Source organism: Dipodomys ordii, unplaced genomic scaffold (genome assembly GCF_000151885.1).
Source record: "Dipodomys ordii isolate 6190 unplaced genomic scaffold, Dord_2.0 Scaffold2, whole genome shotgun sequence".
NCBI classification, from domain to species: domain Eukaryota; kingdom Metazoa; phylum Chordata; class Mammalia; order Rodentia; family Heteromyidae; genus Dipodomys; species Dipodomys ordii.
The window spans coordinates 33,302,612-33,325,099 of NW_012267218.1; the positions used below are offsets into that span (position 1 = coordinate 33,302,612).

The 22,488-nt window shown below is 39.6% G+C and overlaps 1 protein-coding gene across 1 annotated transcript; it reads right to left on the minus strand.

The window, feature by feature from the left end:
- Positions 1-1,713: 1,713 nt before the first annotated feature.
- On the minus strand, positions 1,714-22,294 carry Snapc1 (small nuclear RNA activating complex, polypeptide 1, 43kDa). Its single transcript, XM_013014167.1, has 10 exons — positions 22,089-22,294; positions 17,703-17,862; positions 17,369-17,509; positions 16,558-16,662; positions 14,933-15,091; positions 13,551-13,619; positions 12,793-12,855; positions 10,689-10,836; positions 3,719-3,817; positions 1,714-2,198 (listed from the first exon to the last, which is right to left on the minus strand). The coding sequence occupies exons 1-10, from the start codon at positions 22,214-22,216 to the stop codon at positions 2,164-2,166; spliced, it is 1,107 nt and encodes a 368-aa protein (XP_012869621.1). The 5' UTR covers positions 22,217-22,294; the 3' UTR covers positions 1,714-2,163.
- Positions 22,295-22,488: the final 194 nt, after the last annotated feature.

Genomic DNA, 22,488 nt, shown 5'->3' on the forward strand with positions numbered 1-22,488 from the left:
TTTCACTGCTTGTACTCAAAAGTACGTCTCTGGGAAGTAGAGGTATGGCTCAAGTGGTAGAGTGTCAAGACTGAAAAAGGTCAAGCAAGAATACAAGGCTCGACGTTCAAAACCTAATTATTAGCATACACACACACACACACACACACACACACACACAAACACACACCCCAAAAGTACCTCTCTAAGCTTCTATGAACTTCTATTCCTGCTGGCTTATACAAAAAGACACTAAATGGAAAGGCCTCATTTGGATTTATACAAAGATGTATCACTTACTTTGTGAATTTGAGTAAGGCACTATCATCATGATGCAGTTTCTTCATTGTGCAAGTGAAATGACACCATGTATTTTGTAAAAAATAAATTCAACTCACTGTATTAGCTGTGCAATGATGGTAAAGAATTTCTAGCAAATAACACAGTATTCGGGGACTGATCACAGATCTACACCTGCAGATGTCTGTCCCACCCCTGCTGAGTGCCTACACTGTGGAAGCTGCTCCATCTGTTTCCACACATAGTTGGTCTGTCCAGGAAAGCAACCCCGTTTAGTAGCTAATGTGACAGCATGAACTTTAATAAGTCCATATTCTGAGCAGAAAAGATTATATAAATGATACATTTTTCACCTATGGGACCCTCTTAGATTTTTACTGAATCAATAACCCAGATTTAAATTACTGAATCACACAAAACATCATGAAGCACAATCAAGTGTAAGACAAGTGGGTCACAAAAGTAGACGTGGAGACAGTCCCTTGGCAGCAAACACTGTTCAGACAGTCTTCACTTAAATGTCTGGAATAAGAAATTAAAGCTGGGCACTGGTGGCTCACAAGCGTAATCCTAGCTACTCAGGAAGCTGAGATCTCAGGATTGCAGTTTGACGCCAGTCCCAACAAGAAAGTCCATTAGACTTTTATCTACAATTAACCACTCAAAAACTGGAAGTGGTGCTGTGGCTCAAAGTGGTAGTCTTGAGCAAAAGAGCTCAGAGACAGCCCCTAGGCTTGAGTTTAACCCCCATGACTGGCAAAAAAAAAGAAAAAAGAGAAAAAAAATCAAAAGGGGCATATTTATGAAGCAATAGAAATCTCTTCTGTAATTACCACTGAGTCTAAGAGATTATTAAAGGTTTGTGTCAGAAAATCAGTACTTAAGTATTACATTTTAACAATTTATTGACTCATAATACATGGATACATACATATATATAAATATATATACAAATTCCACAAACATACAAGTATACATTTATTTATATTAGAAAAAGAGGAACTTGAAAACAAACACTAAATAATATGTAATTAGCTGAACATGATGGTGCACATCTGTAATCCTAGTATTCAGAAGGGTCAAAAGTTCAGGGCCAACCTGAACTATGTAATTGGACCCTGTCCCAAAAGAAAAAAAAAGGAAATTTAAAAAATAAAGAATAGGGCTGGGAATATAGCTTAGTGGCAAGGTTGAGTGCTTACCTCGTATGCATGAAGCCCTGGGTTCCATTCCTCAGTACCATATAAACAGAAAAGGCCATATAAACAGAAAATAGCACTGTGGCTCAAATGGCAGAGTGCTAGCCTTTAGCAAAAGAAGCTCAGAAACAGTGCCCAGGCCCTGAGTTCAAGCTCCAGGACTGGCAAAAGACAAAAATAAAATAATAATAGTTACCAACATTATTAACTATGTGTATTTCACAAATCACAAAAATGAGGTAAGGCAAAATTTTATTACACAAAACCATATAATACACAAAATAGTAAATGTGCATAATATACAAATTTATTACAAAATTATAAACACAAAAGCGTTTTATATATTTCAAGAAAAGACTTTAAATAATATAGACTAGTTAATATTACCAGTACTATATCCAGATCATGTCATAAAGGTTTTAAAATACAGTAATGATGTGGAATAAATAGGATCCTTTCTAGATATCACATTCTAAAAGCAAACTTTACCTTCATTTAAGTATATTTTGTAAAAGAAAATTTGTTAAAAAGCTATTTGTTAAAAAGCTATTCCCATTTCAAAGAAATAACTTTTACTTCCCCAGAAAATTATTTGTAATACCGACAGTCTTCCTGTTTGATACACAAAACACAAATCTTTTCTTCAGTCAGCTCAAAATGTGAAACTCTGTACCAGGCTCCTGGTTCAACGCTTTCTTTTCCTCTTCAGTGCAGTGAACCCTACAGACATAAAGTTCAGAAGTTTGTCAATTTGAAAAATCCTGACACTTAAATGATAACACTGCTGATTTGAAATATGTATGTTTAACTGGTATATATGTATAACTTTAACAGTGAAGATCCATTTAAGAAATTTTAAACCTCCCCTGCTCAAGAATCTTTTTCCAAAATGACACTAATTCTGTTAATGTATGCTAATTAAAAATAAGGTTTTAAAATGTTGTTGTAATATACACTAGTAACTGAAAGCAGAAATGGCCGCAGGTGTGGCTCAAGTAGTAGAACTGCCTAGTTAAGGGGAAGGGTCTGAGTACTCCAGTACTGCCAAAAAAATAAAATCTCCCAAACTTAACTCTCTCCATTGATCTCGGTCTTACAGTCATTGATCTATTGAGAGAGTGTCTCTTACTCACTCCAGATCCAACTCAATAGTAAATAAGTCACTTGAAGGTGTTGCCCTTCCTATAAGCAGCAAGGACCCAGGGCAGCAGATCTGAAAGGCATCTAAGTCAGTACAAAGAGAGATAAAGTGACTGCAGTTTCAGTTTCACTATAATTCAACCTGAAACACAATGAAAAATGTTGGTACTATACATCTTTCCAGTTACGATAACAGATGCCATACCTGTACTCAAATAGTATCAAACTGTAATAAAAGATACAAAGTCAGGAATGTTAGGAATGATATGATGAAAAGAAATAGAAAGCAGAAGGCTGGGAAGGTGGCTTAGTGGTAGAGCGCTTGCCTTGCATGCATGAGGCCCTGGGTTCGATTCCTCAGCAGAAGAAGCCGGAAGTGGCACTGTGGCTCAAGTGGTAGAGCGCTAGCCTTGAGCTGAAGAGCTGAAGAGCTGAGGGACAGCGCCCAGGCCCAGAGTTCAGGCTCCATGACCAACAACAACAAAAAAGAAATAGAAAGCAGAAAGAAAGGGATTCCTGGAAGAGTGGCAGCCAGGCTGAAAAGTCCATCCATTAGGTCAACAGAGCAAGCATTGTGCAGAACACAGCAGGGTAGAGGTCTGGAGACCTTCTTTTTTTGTCTTTTTTTTGTTGGTCTTGGGGCTTGAACTCTGGGCCTAGGCTCTGTTCCTCAGCTCTTTCGCTCAAGGCAAGCGCTCTACCACTTGAGCTACAGCACCACTTCCAGTTTTCTGTGGTTTTATTGGAGATAAGAGTTTCATGGACTTTCCTGCCCAGGCTGGCTTTGAACCGCGATCCTCAGATCTCAGCCTTCCGAGTAGCTAGGATTACAGGTGTGAGCCACCCGGTGCCTGGCCTGGAGATCTTCTTTAAGACAATTAAACTGACAATAGCTAATGGGCATCCAGATCAATTCATTTACTCTGTCATTATCCACTTCAAGTATCATGACTAATGGTATGATTAATTCTGAAATTCCCCAATGAACCAAAGATAAACAGGATCATAAGAACAGAGGGTCATGTTTTTCAAGAGTTCTAAGCCTTGAGGCTCTACAACCGTAAGAGTCCTTCACTAACTTAAACAAAATTCCTCTGTACCTGTCTCGCTGAAACTGTCGGTCTCCTCTTCCTCTTCTGTAATTACGGGCATACTCAGATGTAAAGACTTTCCTTCCTTAAGTGTATTCTGTACATTACCTGAAAATATTTAAAGAGAGATTAAGAAAGACATATAATAAAACAAGAACTATTACTTCTTTTTTTTTGTACTGGTCCTGGGGCTTGACCTCAAAGCCTAGGCATTGTTCTTGAGCTCTTTTACTCAAGGCTAGTGTTCTACTACTTGAGCCATACTCATTTCCAGCTTTTTGGTGGTTAATTGGAGATAAAAGAGTCTCATGAACTTTCTTGCTTCAAACCATGATCCTCAGATCTCAAGACACCCAAATAGCTAGGATTATAGGCAGGAGCCTCCAATTTCTAGCTAATAACTATTACTCTAAAAGAAGACATTCTACATACATGTCATTCTAACAGTATAAAAATTAAATGTCTATTTCACAATAAAAATTAATTAATTAAATGTCTAAACTAAGAACCGAAATTATAACCCATTCTAAACGCATATTTTAAGTATCAGTATATTTGTATCTGTTATATGTATGTTTGTGTATTAGTATATTAGTATCTATGATATGAAAATAGTCCTAACTTCCTCCACTTTTTCCACTAAAGAAAAGTGGAAGCCGGGTGCCAGTGTCTCATGCCTATAATCCTAGCTACTCCAGAGGCTGAGATCTGAGGATCACAGTTCAAAGCCAGCCCAGGCAGGAAGTGTGTGAGAGTCTTATCTCCAATAAACAACTCAGAAAATCGGACGTGGCACGGTAGCTCAAGTGGTAAAGTGCTAGCCTTGAGCTGAAGAGCTGAGAGACAGCACCCAGGCCCACAACCGACAAAAAAAAAAAAAAAAAGGAAAAGAAAAGAAGACAAGACACCAAATCAGCCAAACAGATACCTTATTTAGTCTTTATCACACAGACAAGGGCCTGTAGGGCCACAAAGGAGGAACTAATTATGTGTTCCTCCCTTGGGTTCATCAAAACAATCAAAATGGAATTTTAAAGTTCACAATTTCAAGGCTGGGAACATAGCTCAAGTACTAGAATAGCTGCCTAGCAAGTTTAAGGCCCTAAGTTCAAACCTGAGTACCATCAACCAACCATTAACCAACCAGTCAACCACCCAATCAATCAACCAATCAATAGTGAGCATCTTTTGGGGGAGTAGGGAGGTAGGGGTTGCTGCTACATCCTTAGCCAGTCTTATTTTTGAATGCAGATAGTTACAATTTGCTACTGACTCCATTTTCAAAAACACTGGAGGAGTTCTGTGTGAACTCTTTGTGACCTGAAGAAATTAATCAGACACCACCATCACCATCACCACTAGGTGCCACAAAGGACTCAACATCCATGTTCCCCAAGCAATGCCCATTCCCGGTTGTTCTATCTACAACATCTATCCTACTTCATATGCTACGTGTTCACTGGTTCTTTACACTCTACCTTTTCCCACAGGAATAGGTTCAGGTTTGCTTTCATAAACAATATAGCTGGGGCTGGGAAGGTGGCTCAGTGGTAGAGTGCTTGCCTTGCAAGCCAGAGGCCCTGGGTTCGATTCCTCAGCACCACATAAGCAAAAAGAAAAAAAACGGAAGTGGCGCTGTGGCTCAAGTGGTAGAGTGCTAGCCTTGAGCTGAAGAGCTGAAGGACAGCGCCCAGGCCCAGAGTTCAGGCCCCACGACTGGACCCCCCCCCAAAAAATAAATAAACAATATAGCCTATGATATATGAATGGTTATGAAGTGAACATGAGTTCAGCTATTTTACAACATGGTATTTCATAGCTCAGATACGTAACTATCAGCATAGGAGGTAAGTAGTTAAATGCACATGGGGTTAAGTTTCCTACGCTAATGCAAATATGCTAGGGCTTTAATGCTGTGCAGCTTTTATACAATGAATGCAAGACAGAGCTGAATAATCTGTGGTAATATACTTCTACCTTAAGCACAATTCAAACAGTGAAATGTTTCCTATTAAGTCATTAAAACAAGATTATCTTGTTACTTGCAACTCCTAAAAAAATAAAACAATGTTCCAGATAATTTTCCAGATGATCACGTTAGAAAACACCTTTCCTGGGCTGGGAAGGTGGCTTAGTGGTAGAGCGCTTGTTTTGCATGCATGAAGCCCTGGGTTCAATTCCTTAGCACCACATAAGCAAAAAGAAAAAAAGCCAGAAGTGGCGCTGTGGCTCAAGTGGTAGAGCGCCAGCCTTGAGCTGAAGAGCTGAGGGACAGCGCCCAGGCCCAGAGTTCAGGCCCCACGACCAGACCTAAAAAAAAAACAAAAACAAAAAAACACCTTTCCCTAGCTTATGATACATCTTCTTTTAGAATTTGAACCAATATTTTGGTTGTTCACCAAACTGTAATTAGTACTACTACCCACTGTTCCCACAAGAAACACCAAGACAAACAAAAAAAGGAATAACAACAAAGAAACAGCACAAGCATACATTTTAGGTAAATAGCAAAATAATAAAATTTAAAGTATTTTTTGGACTTTTAAATCTAACTTCCTCAAAAATACAAGTTCCCTAGATAGAGCATGTCAGGTGGACATGGACAGTTTCCCACGCTCAAAGCTGTGTGGGAACAAATGTCAGTTACTAGACACACAGCTAAAATACAACTAAGAATATGCCTACTTAACGGAAGTGCATGTCCATTCCAAATCCATATTTCCAACTACTCAAGGGATAACAAAGTAAAGAAGTTAATGACTTAAGCATGGGCACAAGTCTCAGTTTTGCTGTCACCTAGTGATCCTCAACATGTGAGAAAAGGTTGGTGGTATGACATAAACATGATAGATATAGCAGCTACCATTATCTATCTTTGCCATCATACCATAACCAGTGCTTATGTTCTCTAAACCACGGACTGTTACATTCTAGGACTGGTAAACAGGTACAAAGGAAGCTTGATAATACCAGTAATCCAGGTGTGGCAGAACAGAGCTGTAATTTTCACTTGGGAAGTAAAAACAGGAGAATTACAAGTTCAAGGATACTAAGAGTTATATAGTGAGCCTGCCTCAAAAACAAAAACAAACAAAAAAAAAACAGGTAAACTCAATTTAGGCAATCATCATAGAAACTAAATCTGACGAACAGACTAAAGCAAATTCTTCCCCAAATGAAATCCTCATTGTGCCATACATGTTTCTCCAATATCAAAAACAACAATATTCTCTCCACTGCTTGGGCATTCAGAACCTTGTCTCATTCCCTCCAACAGCTTCCATATGGAGTCTCTTCCCTGATATGTTCATTTTATCTTTCCCAATTTTGAAACATTATATATTTGAGTTGTTTACAGTCTTTGCTTATTACTGTTATTTGTACAGTGTTCATAGACATTGAGTTGCTAAATTAAACAGAATGCACATTTGAAACTTCTGACGGATGATTCCAAATTGCTCTCTGAAAGTAGGCCTATTTACTCTTCCACTTAAATTCAGAAATGTTATGTCCTAATACTTGCATTACTAATGGATATTCAGTTATCTTTAATCTTTGCTGATCTAATAAATGACATTAAAATCGTTTTAATTTATATTTCTAATTAAAAATAAAATTAAGCCTACATGTGTATGAAGCTCATTTTCTACTGAGTTTTACTCTTATTAATTTGTAAGAGCTCTTCTAAAATTAGACCATTGTATGTATTCCAAATGGTTTTAGAATAACTTTTGCTTTGTGTGAAAAATAAAGCTCTTTTTTTTTTTTTTTTGGGTCGGGGGAGAGCGGAGAGCGGGACTACAGAAATCCAGTTTAAGTATTAAAAACTTTTGATTAAGGAGAAACTATGAGGGCTCTAGAAATGTGACTTAGTGGTAGAGTGCTTGCCTAGCATGCACGAAGCCCTGGGTTCAATTCCTCAGTACCACATAAATAGATGAGCCAGAAGTGGTGCTGTGGCTCAAGTGGTAGAATGCTAGCCCTGAGCAGAAGAAGCTCAGGGACAGTGCCTAGGCCCTGAGTTCAGTCCCAGGACTGGCAAAAAGAAAAAAAAAAAAAAGAAAGAAAGAAACTATGAAGCACTTTGATTTTTATTCAGGTAATTATTCTTTAGGCAATTACCTCTCCTTTAGAATAACAAAAGAACAAACAAAACCCACCAACTGGGCACCCAGCTGGTGGCTCATGCCTATAATCCTAGCTACTCAGGAGGATCTGAGGATCATAGTTCAAAGCCAACCTAGGCAGGAAAGTCTGTGAGACTCTTATTTCCAATAAACCACTAGAAAACCGGAAGTGAAGCTGTGGCTCAAGTGGTAGAGCACTCACCTTGAACTGAATAGTAGAGAAACAGTGCCCAAGCCCAGAGTTCAAACCCCACAACTGACAAAAACAAACAAACAAAAAAACACCCACCAACTCTGTTGAGATTTTTCAGTGAAGTTTTGTTGACTCTATAGAAGAAACTTGAATTAGTTTCATCCTAATATGGGACTTGCTAATCCACAGATAATTTATCTATTTATATGTCTGTTTTCATCATTTTTTTTGTAGTTTTCAGCATATAGATTTTGAAATATTATGTTATCTATATGCTTAAGTAATTTGTTTTAGATGTTACTGCATCTCATGTGGTAGAGCACTAACCTTGAGGAGAAAATGATAAAGGATAGCATCAAAGCTCCAAGTTCAAGCTCCAGTACTGGCAAAATAAGTAAATAAAAATCAGTGCCTAGATTAATATAGCGAAATATGAACTTGGTGACCTTGTTAAATTTAACTATTAGGGGCTGATGGTACTGCTCACAGTAGAGCACTTTCCTAGCATGTAAGAAGTAGCATGTAAGCTCCAGACCTGCAAAAATAAATTAACCAATTAGTTAATTCAATGGTTAGTTATGATACTTTATATTTTTAGAGGATTATTCTACAAAAAATTAATTTTATTTTAAAAAAAAGTACTATTTTCCTTTGGATGACCACTGTTTCTTTGTCTTGCCTTACTGGACATATTAGGATTACTAGCATAACTGCCACAAGAGTGATAACATCAGCTATCCTGCCTTCTTGGTTTTAAGGAAAAGCATTATTTGCCATTAGGATATTAGTTTTTTTTAATAGATATCCTTTTTCACATTGAATATGTTTCCTTCTAGTCTCAATTTTTCATCACGAGCAGATGCTAGATTTTCATCAAATACTTTGTCTCCATCTATTGAGATGACTATATTGCCTCTATTTGGATAATATGATTGCTATACTGGTTTACTTTCTCATACTAAACCAACCCTCACGTGCTTGTTCTTAGACTAAACCCTATTTGTTCATAATATATTGTTGGATTTGGTTTGCTAATGTTTTTTAAGATGTTTTCCATGTATGCTCACATGAGACAGTTTTTAGTACTGATTTTGTATAGTGTCAGTAAGTTGAAAACTGTCTCCCTTGTATTTTCTGAACGAATCTATACAGCATTGGTATGATTCCTTTCTGAAATATTTCAAGCTGGGCTTGGAAGTCTATAACCTCAGACAGTATCACATGTTTGAGGCAAGCAATGGCTGTTTAAAAAAAAAAAAAAAGCTGTTTAACCCTAACTATTCAGGAAGCTGAGACTTAGATGATCTCAGTTTGAAGCCAACCCAGGTAGAAAAATCAGCAAAACACCATCTCCAATTAACCAGCAAAAAAGCCGATCTGAAGGGTAACTCAAGTGGTAGAGAGCCAGCTTTGAGCAGAAAAACCTAAGAACCTTAGAATTGGAGGTCCTGAGTTAAAGCCGTAGTAATGCCACACAGGGAAGGGAAAGGAAAAAGGAAAAAGGAAAGGGGAAAGGAAAAGACAAAGGGGAAAGGAAAGGACAAAGGAAGGGAAGGGGAGGGGAGGGGAAGGGAAAGGAGGGGAGGGGGAGAAAGAGAAGGAAGAAAGGAAGGAAGGAGAGAAGGGACGGAAGGGAGAGAAGGTTTATAGAACACATCATCTACCATTAGTTTACTTTACACATAAATTGATTCTCACAAAAATTACTAATAAAATATTTAATGGAACATTCTAGACTGACTATAAAACTCTATTACTTTGACCAAGTTATTTGTGAAATGATAAATTTGAAGTCCTGTGCTTCCTTCCAGGGACAAGATCACAAGTATCTAATAAAATTACTTAAACCAGCCCACAAAATTACTTAATTGCTAAATTATTTAATTACAAAATTACTTAAATAGGCTCATGCCTGTAACCCTAGCTACTACTCAGGAGGCTCTGAGGATCAGTTTGAAACCAGCCCTGGCAGTAAGTCTGCAGAAGACTCTTATCTCCAATCAACCACTCACAAACTGGAAATGTGGAGCTGTGGCTCAAAGTGGTAGAACACTAGCCTTGAACAAAAGAGCTCAGGGGACAGTGTCCAAGCCCTGAGTTCAAGCCTTCTGACCTCCACCAACAACAACATTACTTAAACTAGAAGAGAGCAAGAGAAGGGGTGACATTGTCCAAAAAGAAAAACCTGACTTACATTAAAAAAAGTGAAACCTCTCTGTACATCACTTTTATAATAACAAAAATAAAAATTTATTTAAAAAATTATTTTCAATTTTAAATCTCACAATGCTATCAATGGAGCAAATCTCTGATCCTCTTTAATAAGAATAAAGGTGATGGGCAGTCCTAAGCAAGACTCAGTCTCACTTGTTGAGCTGTAAAAGTAAAACTTTAACAGGACCTTTGTGCCTATCACCTAGTGGCTGACACCTATAATCCTACTCAGGAGGCTAAGACTGGAGGATTGTGGTTTGAAGCCACCCCAGCAGGAAAGTCCATGAAACTCTTATCTCCAATCAACTACTCAGAAAAGGCCAGAAATGGTTCTGTGACTCAAGTGGTAGAGTGCTAGCCGTGAGCACAAAAAGCTCAGGGTCAACACCCAGGCCCTGAGTTCAAGCCTCAGGACCCGCAAAATTAATTAATTAATTAAAGGTACCTTTGCTACGGGAAGATAACTTCCTTCCTGCTGACTTTGATGTTTCTTTGGTCTTTTTTTTCTTACTTGCTTCACTTTGCCCTTGTCCAGCAGAATCAGAGTCAGAGGAGTCAAGCTTGACTTGACGATGCCTTCTTGACTTCGATGCCTTAAGAGTTAGAAATGCAATTAAGCACAATGAATTATAAAATAAACTAGATGAACAGAAGCACACAAAACAGAGCAAAGACTTATAGAAATACATGTTATAAAGTCCTTCACTATCGCACTTGCTTGGCTTTACATAATGATGGAGCATGTACATAGTTCTCTACCTTTGTAACAAAGTTTCCTACAGCTGTTTGCTATCTAAGCACACTGCACTAAAATGTATCTAGGGCTGGGAAGGTGGCTCAGTGGTAGAGCACTTGCCTTGCATGCATAAGTTCCTCAGCACCAAATAAGCAAAAAGAAAAAAGCCGGAAGTGGTGCTGTGTCTCAAGTGGTAGAGTGCTAGCCTTGAGCTGAAGAGCTGAGGGACAGTTCCCAAGCCCAGAGTTCAGGCCCCACAACTGGACCCAAAAATAAAAATAAAATAAAATGTATCTATCCTGTTACCTAAAATTGTTGGGAAATAGAAACATAAGACAAGTACTATTTTAGCCCTATTCCTAATAATCTATTCCTCAATTATTGATAACAACTTATTTTCCTTAGCTATTACCATGTGTTTTGAATGGACCTATTTCATAACTTAATCCAAGTCCCACTGTGAATAGCCACTGTGAACAACTCAAGGATAGGTGTGGATTGTGTCATAAGTAATGGAATTCAACTTTAGAACTGTTTTACCATTGGGAAGAAGATATGTGATTTCTTTTGAATTTAAAGCTGGGAACATGCAAGCTAGCAGCTGTGGTGAACAACCCCTGAAGAGAAGAAAATCATCAAAGAGAAATGGAGGATAAGTCTTAATAACATCTGATTCCAAGGCTAGCTAGTCAAGGATGCTCTGATTCTACCAGTCAGTACTCCCTTACTTGTTGAAGCAGAGTTTCCAGTTAATGTCACATATGCTATCAAGTTCTTAAAAAGGAACCACATTGGGGGCACAGGAATGGAGGGAAGAAGGGTGAAGAAATGTAATGTACATTATATGAAAAATGAACTATGTAACCAGGGTGGGGAGGGGAGGAAAAGTGGGAGGGATCATAAAGGGGAGAAACTAACAAAGAAGCATTGTACTCAGCCCAACTTATGGAATTGTAATGTCATTGTACAATAGCTGGTAATCTATACCACCTATACTTTTGAAAAAGAGAAAAAAACAGCTGTGTGGTGCCAATGGCTCATGCCTATAATCCTAGCTACTCAGGAGGCTGACATATAAGGATCATAGTTCAAAGCCAGCCTGGGCAGGAAAGTCCATGAGACTCTATCTGAGGATCACGGTTCAAACCATTAAGCCCAGGCAGGAAAGTCCATAAGACTCTTATCTCCAATTAAATACCAAAAAGCTAGATGTGGAGCTATGTTTCAAGTAATAGAGCGCTAGCCTTGAGCACAAAAGTTCAGAGATTGTGCCCAGGACCAGCCCAAAAAGACAGAAAAAAAAAAAAAAAAGAACAGTGAAAAACCTATAACCATGCAATAACACACATGTAATTATTCATAATTTTAAGTATATGATAATATCTTGATAAATATGTTAAACATCAACTAGCAATAAATTATAAAGAAAGGGTTCTAAGCTAGGTGCCGGTCACACCTGTAATCCTAGCTACTCAGGCAGGATCGTGGTTCAAAGCCAGCCTGGGCAAGAAAATCCATGAGACTCTTATCTCCAATTAGCCACCAGAAAACCAGAGATGGCACTGTGGCTCAAGTGGTAGAGCACTCACCTTGAGCTAAAGAGATCAGGGACAGTACCTAGGCCCAGAGTTCAAACCCCACGACCCACCAAAAAAAAGGGAGGGAGGGTTTCTAGTTATAAAGAATTAGGGATAATTATTATCCTCAGTGCTGTCAGTCAATAAAATACTCCATTAACTATAGTGTAGTAAATATGTAACACCTAGAAGAAAGCATCCAATTTCCATATTATCTTATTAAAGAAAAAACTTACCTGAGCAACAACTGAAAAAGCTCTTGATTTTATTTTTGCTAATGTTTCTGCCCTTTCACATCTCTGTAAGCAAAACAAACATGAAAGAAAAATAAAGCTGAAACACACAAACATTAGGTAAAATCATGAACCCCCAAGTATTTGAAAGAGAAGGTAGGGTAACAGGAAGTAACAACAATTAGGTACATACTGATACACACATATACATATAATAATCATCCTCAGTTATTGTTCATTGCACTGAGGTCTCAGGATAATATGCAGCAATGCTTTGGAAGTCAAGAGCCCTTGACGCCCATTAGCTCCTCATCTGCCTATGCCCTGACAGGCCCTCGTGTCATTCACCAAGAGAGATGACAGCTTTTGGAGCAGAAGCTTGAAGCAGCAGCTTTTTGAAGCAGCAGCTTGAGCGCCACTGGGCTAAACAGCTGCCAAGAAGTGAGAAATGACATTGTGAAAGCCTTCTCTTCACATCCGAGAACTCAGGCACTCCATGGACTCCTTTACCTCCTAAAAGCCATCAACATCCTTGCTCCCAACCCACATGGCATGTGGCTCTTCAAAAGGCATCCACTGAAGAAAGAACAGACCACTTTTTCACAAAACTCAAGATTAAAAAATGTTTGATATTTTTATAATACCGACCAAACATTACAATGCTTAGTACGATGGTATTTCTTTATACTGTAATTAGTCATACAACAAAGGAAAGGAAACCAACCACACGGCTGTCTATAAACATTTAACATTTCTCTTACCTCTGGTTCTTGGAAATTGCCTTCTTTCTTTTCTTCTCCATCTTTAAGCTTTGATTTTAAGGATGGATTCTAAAAAAGCAAAAATTATTTGTATATACTACATATACCCACGTTTATAATGCTACTGACTACAAGTCAATTTCACAAAACTGAGTATCGGTTACTTTTAACTACCAAAAAAACAAAAGATTATTTCACATTGTAGCATGGTTTACCATCTGACATCAAGATCACATGTAAGTTTCAGAATAACTCTAAGATATAACAATAAAGTACTTTAATCATCCTAACAAAGAACATCAGGCATATTACGTAGAAACTAGACTTTCCCTTCTTTCAGGTTTCCTAAGATTTTAATAATGCTCAATGAAGAGTTTATTAAAAGAGAATATTAAAAGATAGTTACATTAAATGCCTACATTATTTGTGTACATTGTGATAAAGTATATTTTAAAACTTGTCATTTTAAAAAATGGAACTATCACTTTTTCCTCCCAAGACTTTATCTACCACTTCCTTGTTGATTCTTTTCTAAAATTAAGACTTGAAACAGCTTTTTTTCACATGATAGAAAGCCAAAAAAAGTAACAACAAATTTTCCTGAGAGTCTCAATAGCTAGTATTTGTGAAAACACTAATGCATGGTCAGGTACTTATTAAAATAAAATTGAATCATTTCAAAAGTAAATTAACAAGAATGCCATATAGGTTTCCAGTGTGAGAATGAAGCTCCAGCATCTCCACGCTGTCATGGAGTCTGGGCAGCTGTAGCATCAATCCCTTGGGATCAGTAAACTGAAAAGTGAAAATGGTGCTGATGGTCTTGCAAGTGGATAAGCCACAGCAGGTAGAGCACGTAGTGTGGAGGCACATCCTGTCACACGTGGAAGCCACCACACAGTCCAGAGGCTGCTGCGACACGGGAGAGGGGGACCAGTGTCACCACACCTGAGTTGTAAGACAAGCTGGACTGGGGGAATATTCAACTAATTCAAAAAATATTTATTTGTTGGTTAACATATTCAAAATTTTAAACTAATGCTGGAATCAGTAGTGTGCCAAACAATAATTATATGCCAGATGTATCCCAAACATTGCCAGTTTCCAGCCACTAGAAATTACAGAGATTATAACTAACTTGTGGTATAACAAGATTATGTACTCACCTATAAAATACATACATCTAAATATACATCTATATTTACATACACAGAGATACTTAAAGCTAAATAACAGGGGCAAGGCCATAACTAAGAAGGCAAAGGCCTAAGTCTTCACTCTCCAGGAGCACAGCCACCAAACCAAGCTACGCATTAACATGGTCTCCCGCTTCTAAACCTCATGAATAATACACAGTAAGGCACTCAAAAGGCACTACTTACCTTCCTGTCTTTGTGCCACTGCTGATGCTCCAGAATGATGTTCTTAATATTATCAAAGAAATCATCCTTGATCAAGCTGAGGGCTTGGTCTGGCTTGGACTTATCAGCTGAAATCACATGTTTCATGTTCTGATAATGATCATGAACATTCAGCATTTCCTGAATGTGAAAAGTTAAGCATTTTAAATTTATTTCTCTATCCTGGGGGACAGAGTCTCTCAGTATGTAATCCAGGCTGGCTTCAACAAACATTACAGGCATGTGTTACTACACTTAGCTCAATTTATTTTTTTTTTTTTTGGGAGGACAGGGTCTCATTAGCTAGCCCAAATTGACCTTTAATTTTCAGTCCTGCTGCCTCCATCTTGCTGAGATGAGATTTATAGAAATGTACCATCATATCTTTATTTTTTTGATGAATTAAAGGCAAAACCAATGCAAATCACAATTTCATTCCAAACCAATGTGAGTTGACAAGATCAATATCTGTCATATTATGAAAATATAAGCATACAAATAAAACAGTACAACTTTAGCAAAGAAACTATTTCCCAAAGGTATGAATGCACTGAATTCAATCTCCAACTCTAAGACATAATGTTAGGGGACAACACTGGGGAAAGACTAGGTAATGTAAAAGTACATTCCAGTAAACAACAAAATTTGTAGTACAACATTCACCAAGTATTACCACTGAAAACTAAGATCATATTCTGATAATTGCCTCAAGAATATTTCCCTTATTTTCTGTACAACGATTCTATAGTAAATTGCAAAGCCTAGGCATCTATCCTCCAAGTTACATCCTTCAGTTTTATACAAGATTAAAGGAAAAGAAGAATGATTTCTGACACCATTTGTGACATCATCATTAATTGGACTTCTACCCCAGAGATTACCAATATAGTTCCCACATGTCTGAGAATAAAGAAGAAAGACAGTAAACTGGAGTAAGACATAAGAAACTGTGTAAGTCCTGGTGTAAAAACTGTAACATCAGCAGAGAACTATCAACCCTCTCATTACAGATGGCCCCTGTAACATCCAAAGATAGACATCATCTGGGTGGATCATCAACACCAGTTCAAGAAAGCAGAAACTGGTAATGGAAAAGTGCTCTCACATGCAGGATGTGCAGTGAGAGAAGGATGTCCAGCTACTAAATCTCATTTCTGAAATGTCCTACAACTCTACCAAAACCAGAAAATAGCTGGGCACCAGTGGCTCACACCTGTAATCCTTGCTACTCAGGAAGCTGAGATCTGAGGATCGAGGTTCAATGCCATCACAGGCAAAAAAGTCCCTGTGAGACTCTTATCTCCAATTAACCACTCAAAAAACCCCTCCAAAACCTGGAAGTGGTGCTGTGGCTCAAAGTGGTAGAGTCCTAGCTTTGAGCAAAAGAACTCAGGAACAGCAGCCCAGCTGTCAGCAGCAGCCCAGCTGTCAGCAGCAGCCCTGAGTTCAAGCCCCAGAACCAGCACAAAAAAGAAAATAAAGAAGAAATGGAAATGATTGGAAAAAATCATTACAAGAATTGTCAATGTCTAATAGTTATAATCTCATGGTATAATTAGCAATAAAACAATTTTTGTTCCACTATTTCAAGGGAATAGCAAACTTACCTCTAACACATCAGATGTGATAAGTTTCATTACACGATCATTTGGGTCTTTAAATTCTTCTGTAACTTCAGCTCGTTGAATTTTTTTCTTCATTCTATATGAAAGCTGCAATGATAAAAATGAATGTCTTTTTAAGTCTTTTATAGGATATTTTTAAAGTATTAAAATATACAAACAAAAAGCAGCCCTAAGTGTGCACTTGTGAAGTATTTATGTTCAACGACTCAGACTTTTGAAATATTCTGTTAGGTTCTGTACCATGTGCTTACAAACTTGGTAATAGTCACAGAAGTTACATAGTCTGCCAACTGATGGCACACCTAGAACCACTACTCTCCAACCTGCTGTCTTAATAGTGACAAAACTGGAGAAGTAACAGATTTTACTCAAAGTTTCAGCTTTTCAACAGCTAACATATTAAAGTTTCTTGGTCCTCCTTCGGTAAGTCTCTGATGTTCGGCTAACAAAAGGCACAAGGGGCTGGGATGCAACTCAGTTGTGGAGGAAAACCATAAAAGTAGGCATGAGGCTTAGGGTCAGATTTCCAGCATCAAAAATAAAAGGGAAGGGGAACATGAATAAATGAATATACCAAATCTCTTACTCCCATTTGCAACAATGTGTGGCATCTAGCAACACTCTACACACTCCAAACCTGAGGCTGAATGTTTTGTTTGCAGGGGTAAAAGTAATCAGACTATATATTTTAAGCATTAATGACAGTCTTTCATTTTTTTTGGAGCTGAAGCATTTATAGGAGATGAAGTGTAACTATTCATTTTGAAAAAAGGAATTATTCTGGGCAACATACCAATTTAGGCATTGCTGTAAAGTGGAAAGCTCTGTCTAGTCGCAGCTTCCTAAAGACATAAACTGCATCAAAATGCTGTGCATTTATCAAATCTTGCTGAAATTTCAAAACTTCATCCCAATCCTTTAAGGCAATTCTGACCTGCAACCAGAAAGAGAAAAAAATGTATGAAATTAAAATATCTTTTCACAATTGTAATACAACTTAGGCACACTGACATTTCTTGTTAAGCCAGTTTACATATCTACATATATATGAACACACATATATACATACACACACATATTGCTTGTTCCATATTTCTGCTTGGGGAAAACAGCTAGCCCCAAAATACCTTTTGTTTTGGTTGACACAGCTGGGTATTATACAGTCCATAAAGTAGATACAAAGCACCAACTCTGATCTGGAAGGTGTATGGAGGTAAAAAATATCGCCAAGCCAAAGCTAAAGCTTCTTTTGTAAATGTGTTCTTTTCTAAATTTCTCATTTTGCCACTAAAACACACAAAAAAATGATACCTCATTAAGTACATCAATCATAAACAGAAGCCAGCAGAATTACATACTTATTTAAATAGCAGTTGTGGATAACTGGAAACAGACTTCATACCTGATCCTCCCTCTAGTGATTCAAGTAAGAAGAGTGAATTGCACACCCTTCTAATATTGAGGCAGAAGCAACTATCAGTGAAACACCATACTGCACTTCAAAACATCAAACTCACTTGACAAATTGGAAAGCAAAGAAGTGACTTCAAATTACTGCTGGCCAAATACTTAAAAATATCTAACATTGGGGCTGGGAGGTGACTCAGTGGTAGAGTGCTTGCCGTGCATACTTGAGGCCCTCGGTTCGATTCCTCAGCACCACATAAGCAAAAAAAGCCGGAAGTGGAGTTGAGGCTCAAGTGGTAGAGCGCTGGTCTACAGAGGAAGAGCTGGGGGACAGCACTCAGGCCCAGAGTTCAGGCCCTACAACCACCACCACCACCACCACCACCAATATATATATATAAAATATAGCTAAGTCATAAAAAAAATTCAATATGACATACTGATAAACCTGGATAAAACAATCAAAAGATATATATATATATATATATATGTATATATATTTTTTTGTTTGGGGGGGGAGGTCAGTCGTGGGGGCTGAACTCGGCCTGGGCACTGACCCTCAGCTCTTCAGCTCAAGGCTAGCTAGTGCCCTACCACTTGAGCCACAGTGCCACTTACAGCTTTTTTCTGCTTATGTGGTGCTGAGGAATCTGATGCAGGCCTCATGCATGCAAGGCAAGTACTCTACCACTAAGCCAACTTCCCAGCCCATCAAAAGATAATTTAAACATAGTTTTCTATATAAGAGCTGGAATTTAGTATATTTTAAAACATCTATTTTGGGCTGGACACCAGTGGTTCACATCTGTAATCAGATCTAGTTATATGGCTGAGATCCAGAAGATCAAGGTTCAAAGCTAGCCTGGGCAGAAAAATTCATGAGATTCCTTCTCTAAGCTAAACAAACAAGTCAAAAAAAAAAATCATAGCTGGAAGTGTCGCTGATATGGTAGATGGTTAGTCAAGCAAGCAAGCCCACCAAGCAGTTGCAAAACCCCAAGTTCAAACCCCCAAAAAATTGCCTGTGTGGTATTTGGTACATCCAAGTAACTGACACAACACAGAAGTATATTAGTATTTTCATTTAATAAAAACAGTATAAAACTATAAGGACATTATCACTGCAGCCAATAAACAAGGACTCCATTATATCTGATTACAAGAAGGAAAGAGAACACATTGGCCCTCAAGTAATAGACTAAAAGACAAAATACCTACTATAGTACTGATGACCCAAGCAATTTCTAAAGCAAGTCCACCATTTCTGACTCTTTAGCTAAAAATTGGGCCAACCTTAGAAAAATTCCCTTCATGTACCCCTTTTTGCCAAGAAGGAGCACAGTAAAAGACTATGTATTAGCTGGGTGCCAGTAGCTCACGCCTTTAATCCTAGCTATTCAGGAGGCTGACTCTGAGGAACACAGTTCAAAGCCAGCCCAAGCAAATAAGTCTGTGAGACTCTTCAATAAACTACTTAGAAAAAGCCAGAAGTGGCGCTGTGGCTGAAGTGATAGAGTGCTAACCTTGAGCACAAAGAGGCTCAGAGACAGTGCCCAGGCCCTAAGTTCAAGTACCAGGACCAGAAAAGAAAAAAAAAAAAAAAAAGACTGGATTTTACAAACAGGCACACACATAGGTCCCAACATCTGCTCTGCCATTGTCTATCAATCTTGAGTAATTACCTTCTGTAAGTCTCAACTTCTTCACCTATGAAAAACAAGGAAAATTATACATGCTTTTCAGACTCATTCTATGGATTAAATTGAGCTACAAATGCATTACATTTTGTAGGTATTTTTTAAAAGTTAGTCATTCTTTTTTCATTATTGTACAGTAACTAAAGATCTTTTTTCTTAACTAGCAGCTCTAGATTCTCTACCCCCATCTATTGCACAAATGCAGTATGTAATTAATTTACATCAAACAACAGAAAGAAGCCCAGCACCGGTGGCTCACACCTGTAATCCTAGCTACTCAGGAGGGAAGGCTGAAATCTTGAGGATCGCAGTTCAAAGCCAGCCCTGGTAGGAAAGTCCATGAGACTCTTATCTCCAATTAACCACCAGAAAACTGGAAGTGGTGTTGTGGCTCAACTGGTAGAGCACTAGCTTTGAGCTAAAAAGCTGAGGGACAGCACCCAGGCCCAGAGTTCATGCCCCACAACCAACCAAAAAAAGGACAGAAAAAAGAGAACTTCTATATATTATTCACTAAAAGACAGTTAATCATAAAGACTCATTCAGTCAGACAATCAATTATTTGGCCTTTTTCAGTATATGTGGTACGCTAATAGGAAGGAACACAGTTCAGTTAGTTGCTGCCCTCAAGTTGTTCAGTATAGTGGAAGGAAAATTCTAGAATGGTAGTGAACATTTACTGAGCATATAAGACACAGTTAACACACATTATTAGCTCATTTAATCCTTACAAGCAATACAAAGTTGTATTGTCTCTTATTCCAGATCACAATAAGGGGACCCTGTGTGGTCCATCATTTGTCATGTCAGCTTAGCCTCTCTCTTGTACTGCTCTTCAAATACTCAATTACAATAAAATGTGCTGAATAGTAAGATTAAACACAGAGTGGGAGCAACAGAACAATTAGAACAAGCATAAGGGAGAGGATTAGTACTGGGGCATGAATTCAGGTCCTCTCCCTTGCCCTTAACCACATGAGCCATGCCCCCTGTCCTGTTTTATTTTTCAGATATGGTCTCAAGCATTTTCCTGGAGCTGGCCTAAGACTTATGAGCCTTCTACCCCCTTATGCCAAGTAACTGAAATTACAGGACTGCCTGGCACCACACAGCAACTGACAGGGCCAAAAGACTTCTTTGAAGAATTATCCTTTGGGCTTAAGTGTAAGTGAAGACATGTATGAGCAAAGGGAGTGGAAGAAACCTCAGGTTTAGGACAAAGGCAACTGCAGCAGTAAGAAAGTAAGTGCAGCCATGAACCTACAGCTCATGCCTGTAAATCCTAGCTACTCCAAAGGCTGAGATGGGAGGACTGCAGTTCTTAGCCAGCCCAGGCAGGAAAGTGCATGATATTCTTTTAAAAAAATTTTTTGTTATTATAAAGGTGAAGTAGAAAGAGGCTGCAATATTGTACAATATGTAATGTATATGTCAGGTAACGAGTGAATTTCTTTTTTGGGACAATATCACACCTACCCTCTCTCTCAGTTTTTCCCTCTTTTCCCCCTCCCACAAGTTGTTTTTCTAGTTTTTTTTTACCAGTCCTGGGGCTTGAACACAGGGTCTGCGCACTGTCCCTGAGCTTCTTCTGCTCAAGGCTAGCACTCTTACCCCTTGAGCCACAGCACCACTTCCAAGCCTTTTCTGTTTATGTGGTGCTGAGGAATGGAAACCCAGGGCTTCATGCATGCTCGGCAAGCACTCTACCAGTAAGCCACACTCCCAGCCCCCAAAGAGTTGCGGGGTGGGGGGAAGGCTCGTGTGTGTGTGTCTGTGTGTGTGTGTGTGTGTGTGTGTTTTCTTTTCTGGTACTGGGGATAGAACCTTGGACCTTGCACTTGCTCGGCAGACGCTTTGCCCCTGAGTAGCATCCCAGCCCTCCACAAGTTGTATGTATAGTTCATTTTCAACAGTGTCTAGTGAGTGCCCCTGCTGTAGCTGTTCTCCCTCGGTCCTCCCAGCAGTGATCTGCTTCTCTCCAAGGAACCACCAAAAAGCCACAAGTGGAGCTGCAACCCAACGTCTAGGGCACACCAACCAGCCTTGGGTAACGGGGAGATGAGGAGGAGCCGGAGTGCACACACGCACGGGCCGGGGGTCGGGGAATGGGCGGGGCCGCCACGCGGGCAGAGGCCCCGTCCGTGGACCGGGCTTGACGGGGATAAACCCGGGAGCGAGCAGCCTGGGGGCGTGGGATCCGGTCTTGGACGGAGTGACTGCTCGGTATTCGGAGAACGAGACGAGGAGGTGGGAAGACCCGGCGCGGGTCGAGGCGGAGGCGGTGGGCACAGAGGGCTGCAGAGGCATCCGGAGGCCGCCGGCCCAGCGCGAGGCCCGGGCGCCCGCCGGCGAAGGCCCGGGGATCGGCGCCGGGACGCCGCCCGCGGGCCGAAAACCGGAAACACCCACCAGAAGATGGTCCCGAACTTCATGCTTCTCCAGAGCTGCGAGAAATCCTCGAAGCGAACGCTGTCCAGCTCCTGGAAGCGGCTGAGCAGCGCCTCGCAGTCGGCCTGCAGGCCCGAAGGCGCCCCCATGCCTCCACGACCGTCGACCACCGCGCGCCACCAGCCTGCCGCCGTCACCCGGGAAACCAAACCGGGATGCCCCGCCCCTCGCGACGTGACGCACACGCGCGCGCGCCCCGGGACTGACGTACTATCCTCTCCGGGACCTTTAGCTCCACCTACATCCGGGCTCGGGCTGGCAGGCCTGGTGCTTACTGCGCATGCGACCTGGAATATTAAAATCAGCCTTTTCATTCCACTGTAGAGGTTTAGGCCTCCAAAGTACCCTTAGCCCAAAGAGG

Coding starts and splice junctions, on each gene's coding strand:
- Snapc1 (XM_013014167.1), bottom strand. CDS start 22,216: ATGGGGGCGCCTTCGGGCCTGCAGGCCGACTGCGAGGCGCTGCTCAGC. Junction 12,856..13,550: donor GCAATTTCCAAGAACCAGAG/GTAAGAGAAATG, acceptor TTTTGCTTACAG/AGATGTGAAAGGGCAGAAAC. Junction 10,837..12,792: donor CTTTTTCAGTTGTTGCTCAG/GTAAGTTTTTTC, acceptor CTAACTCTTAAG/GCATCGAAGTCAAGAAGGCA.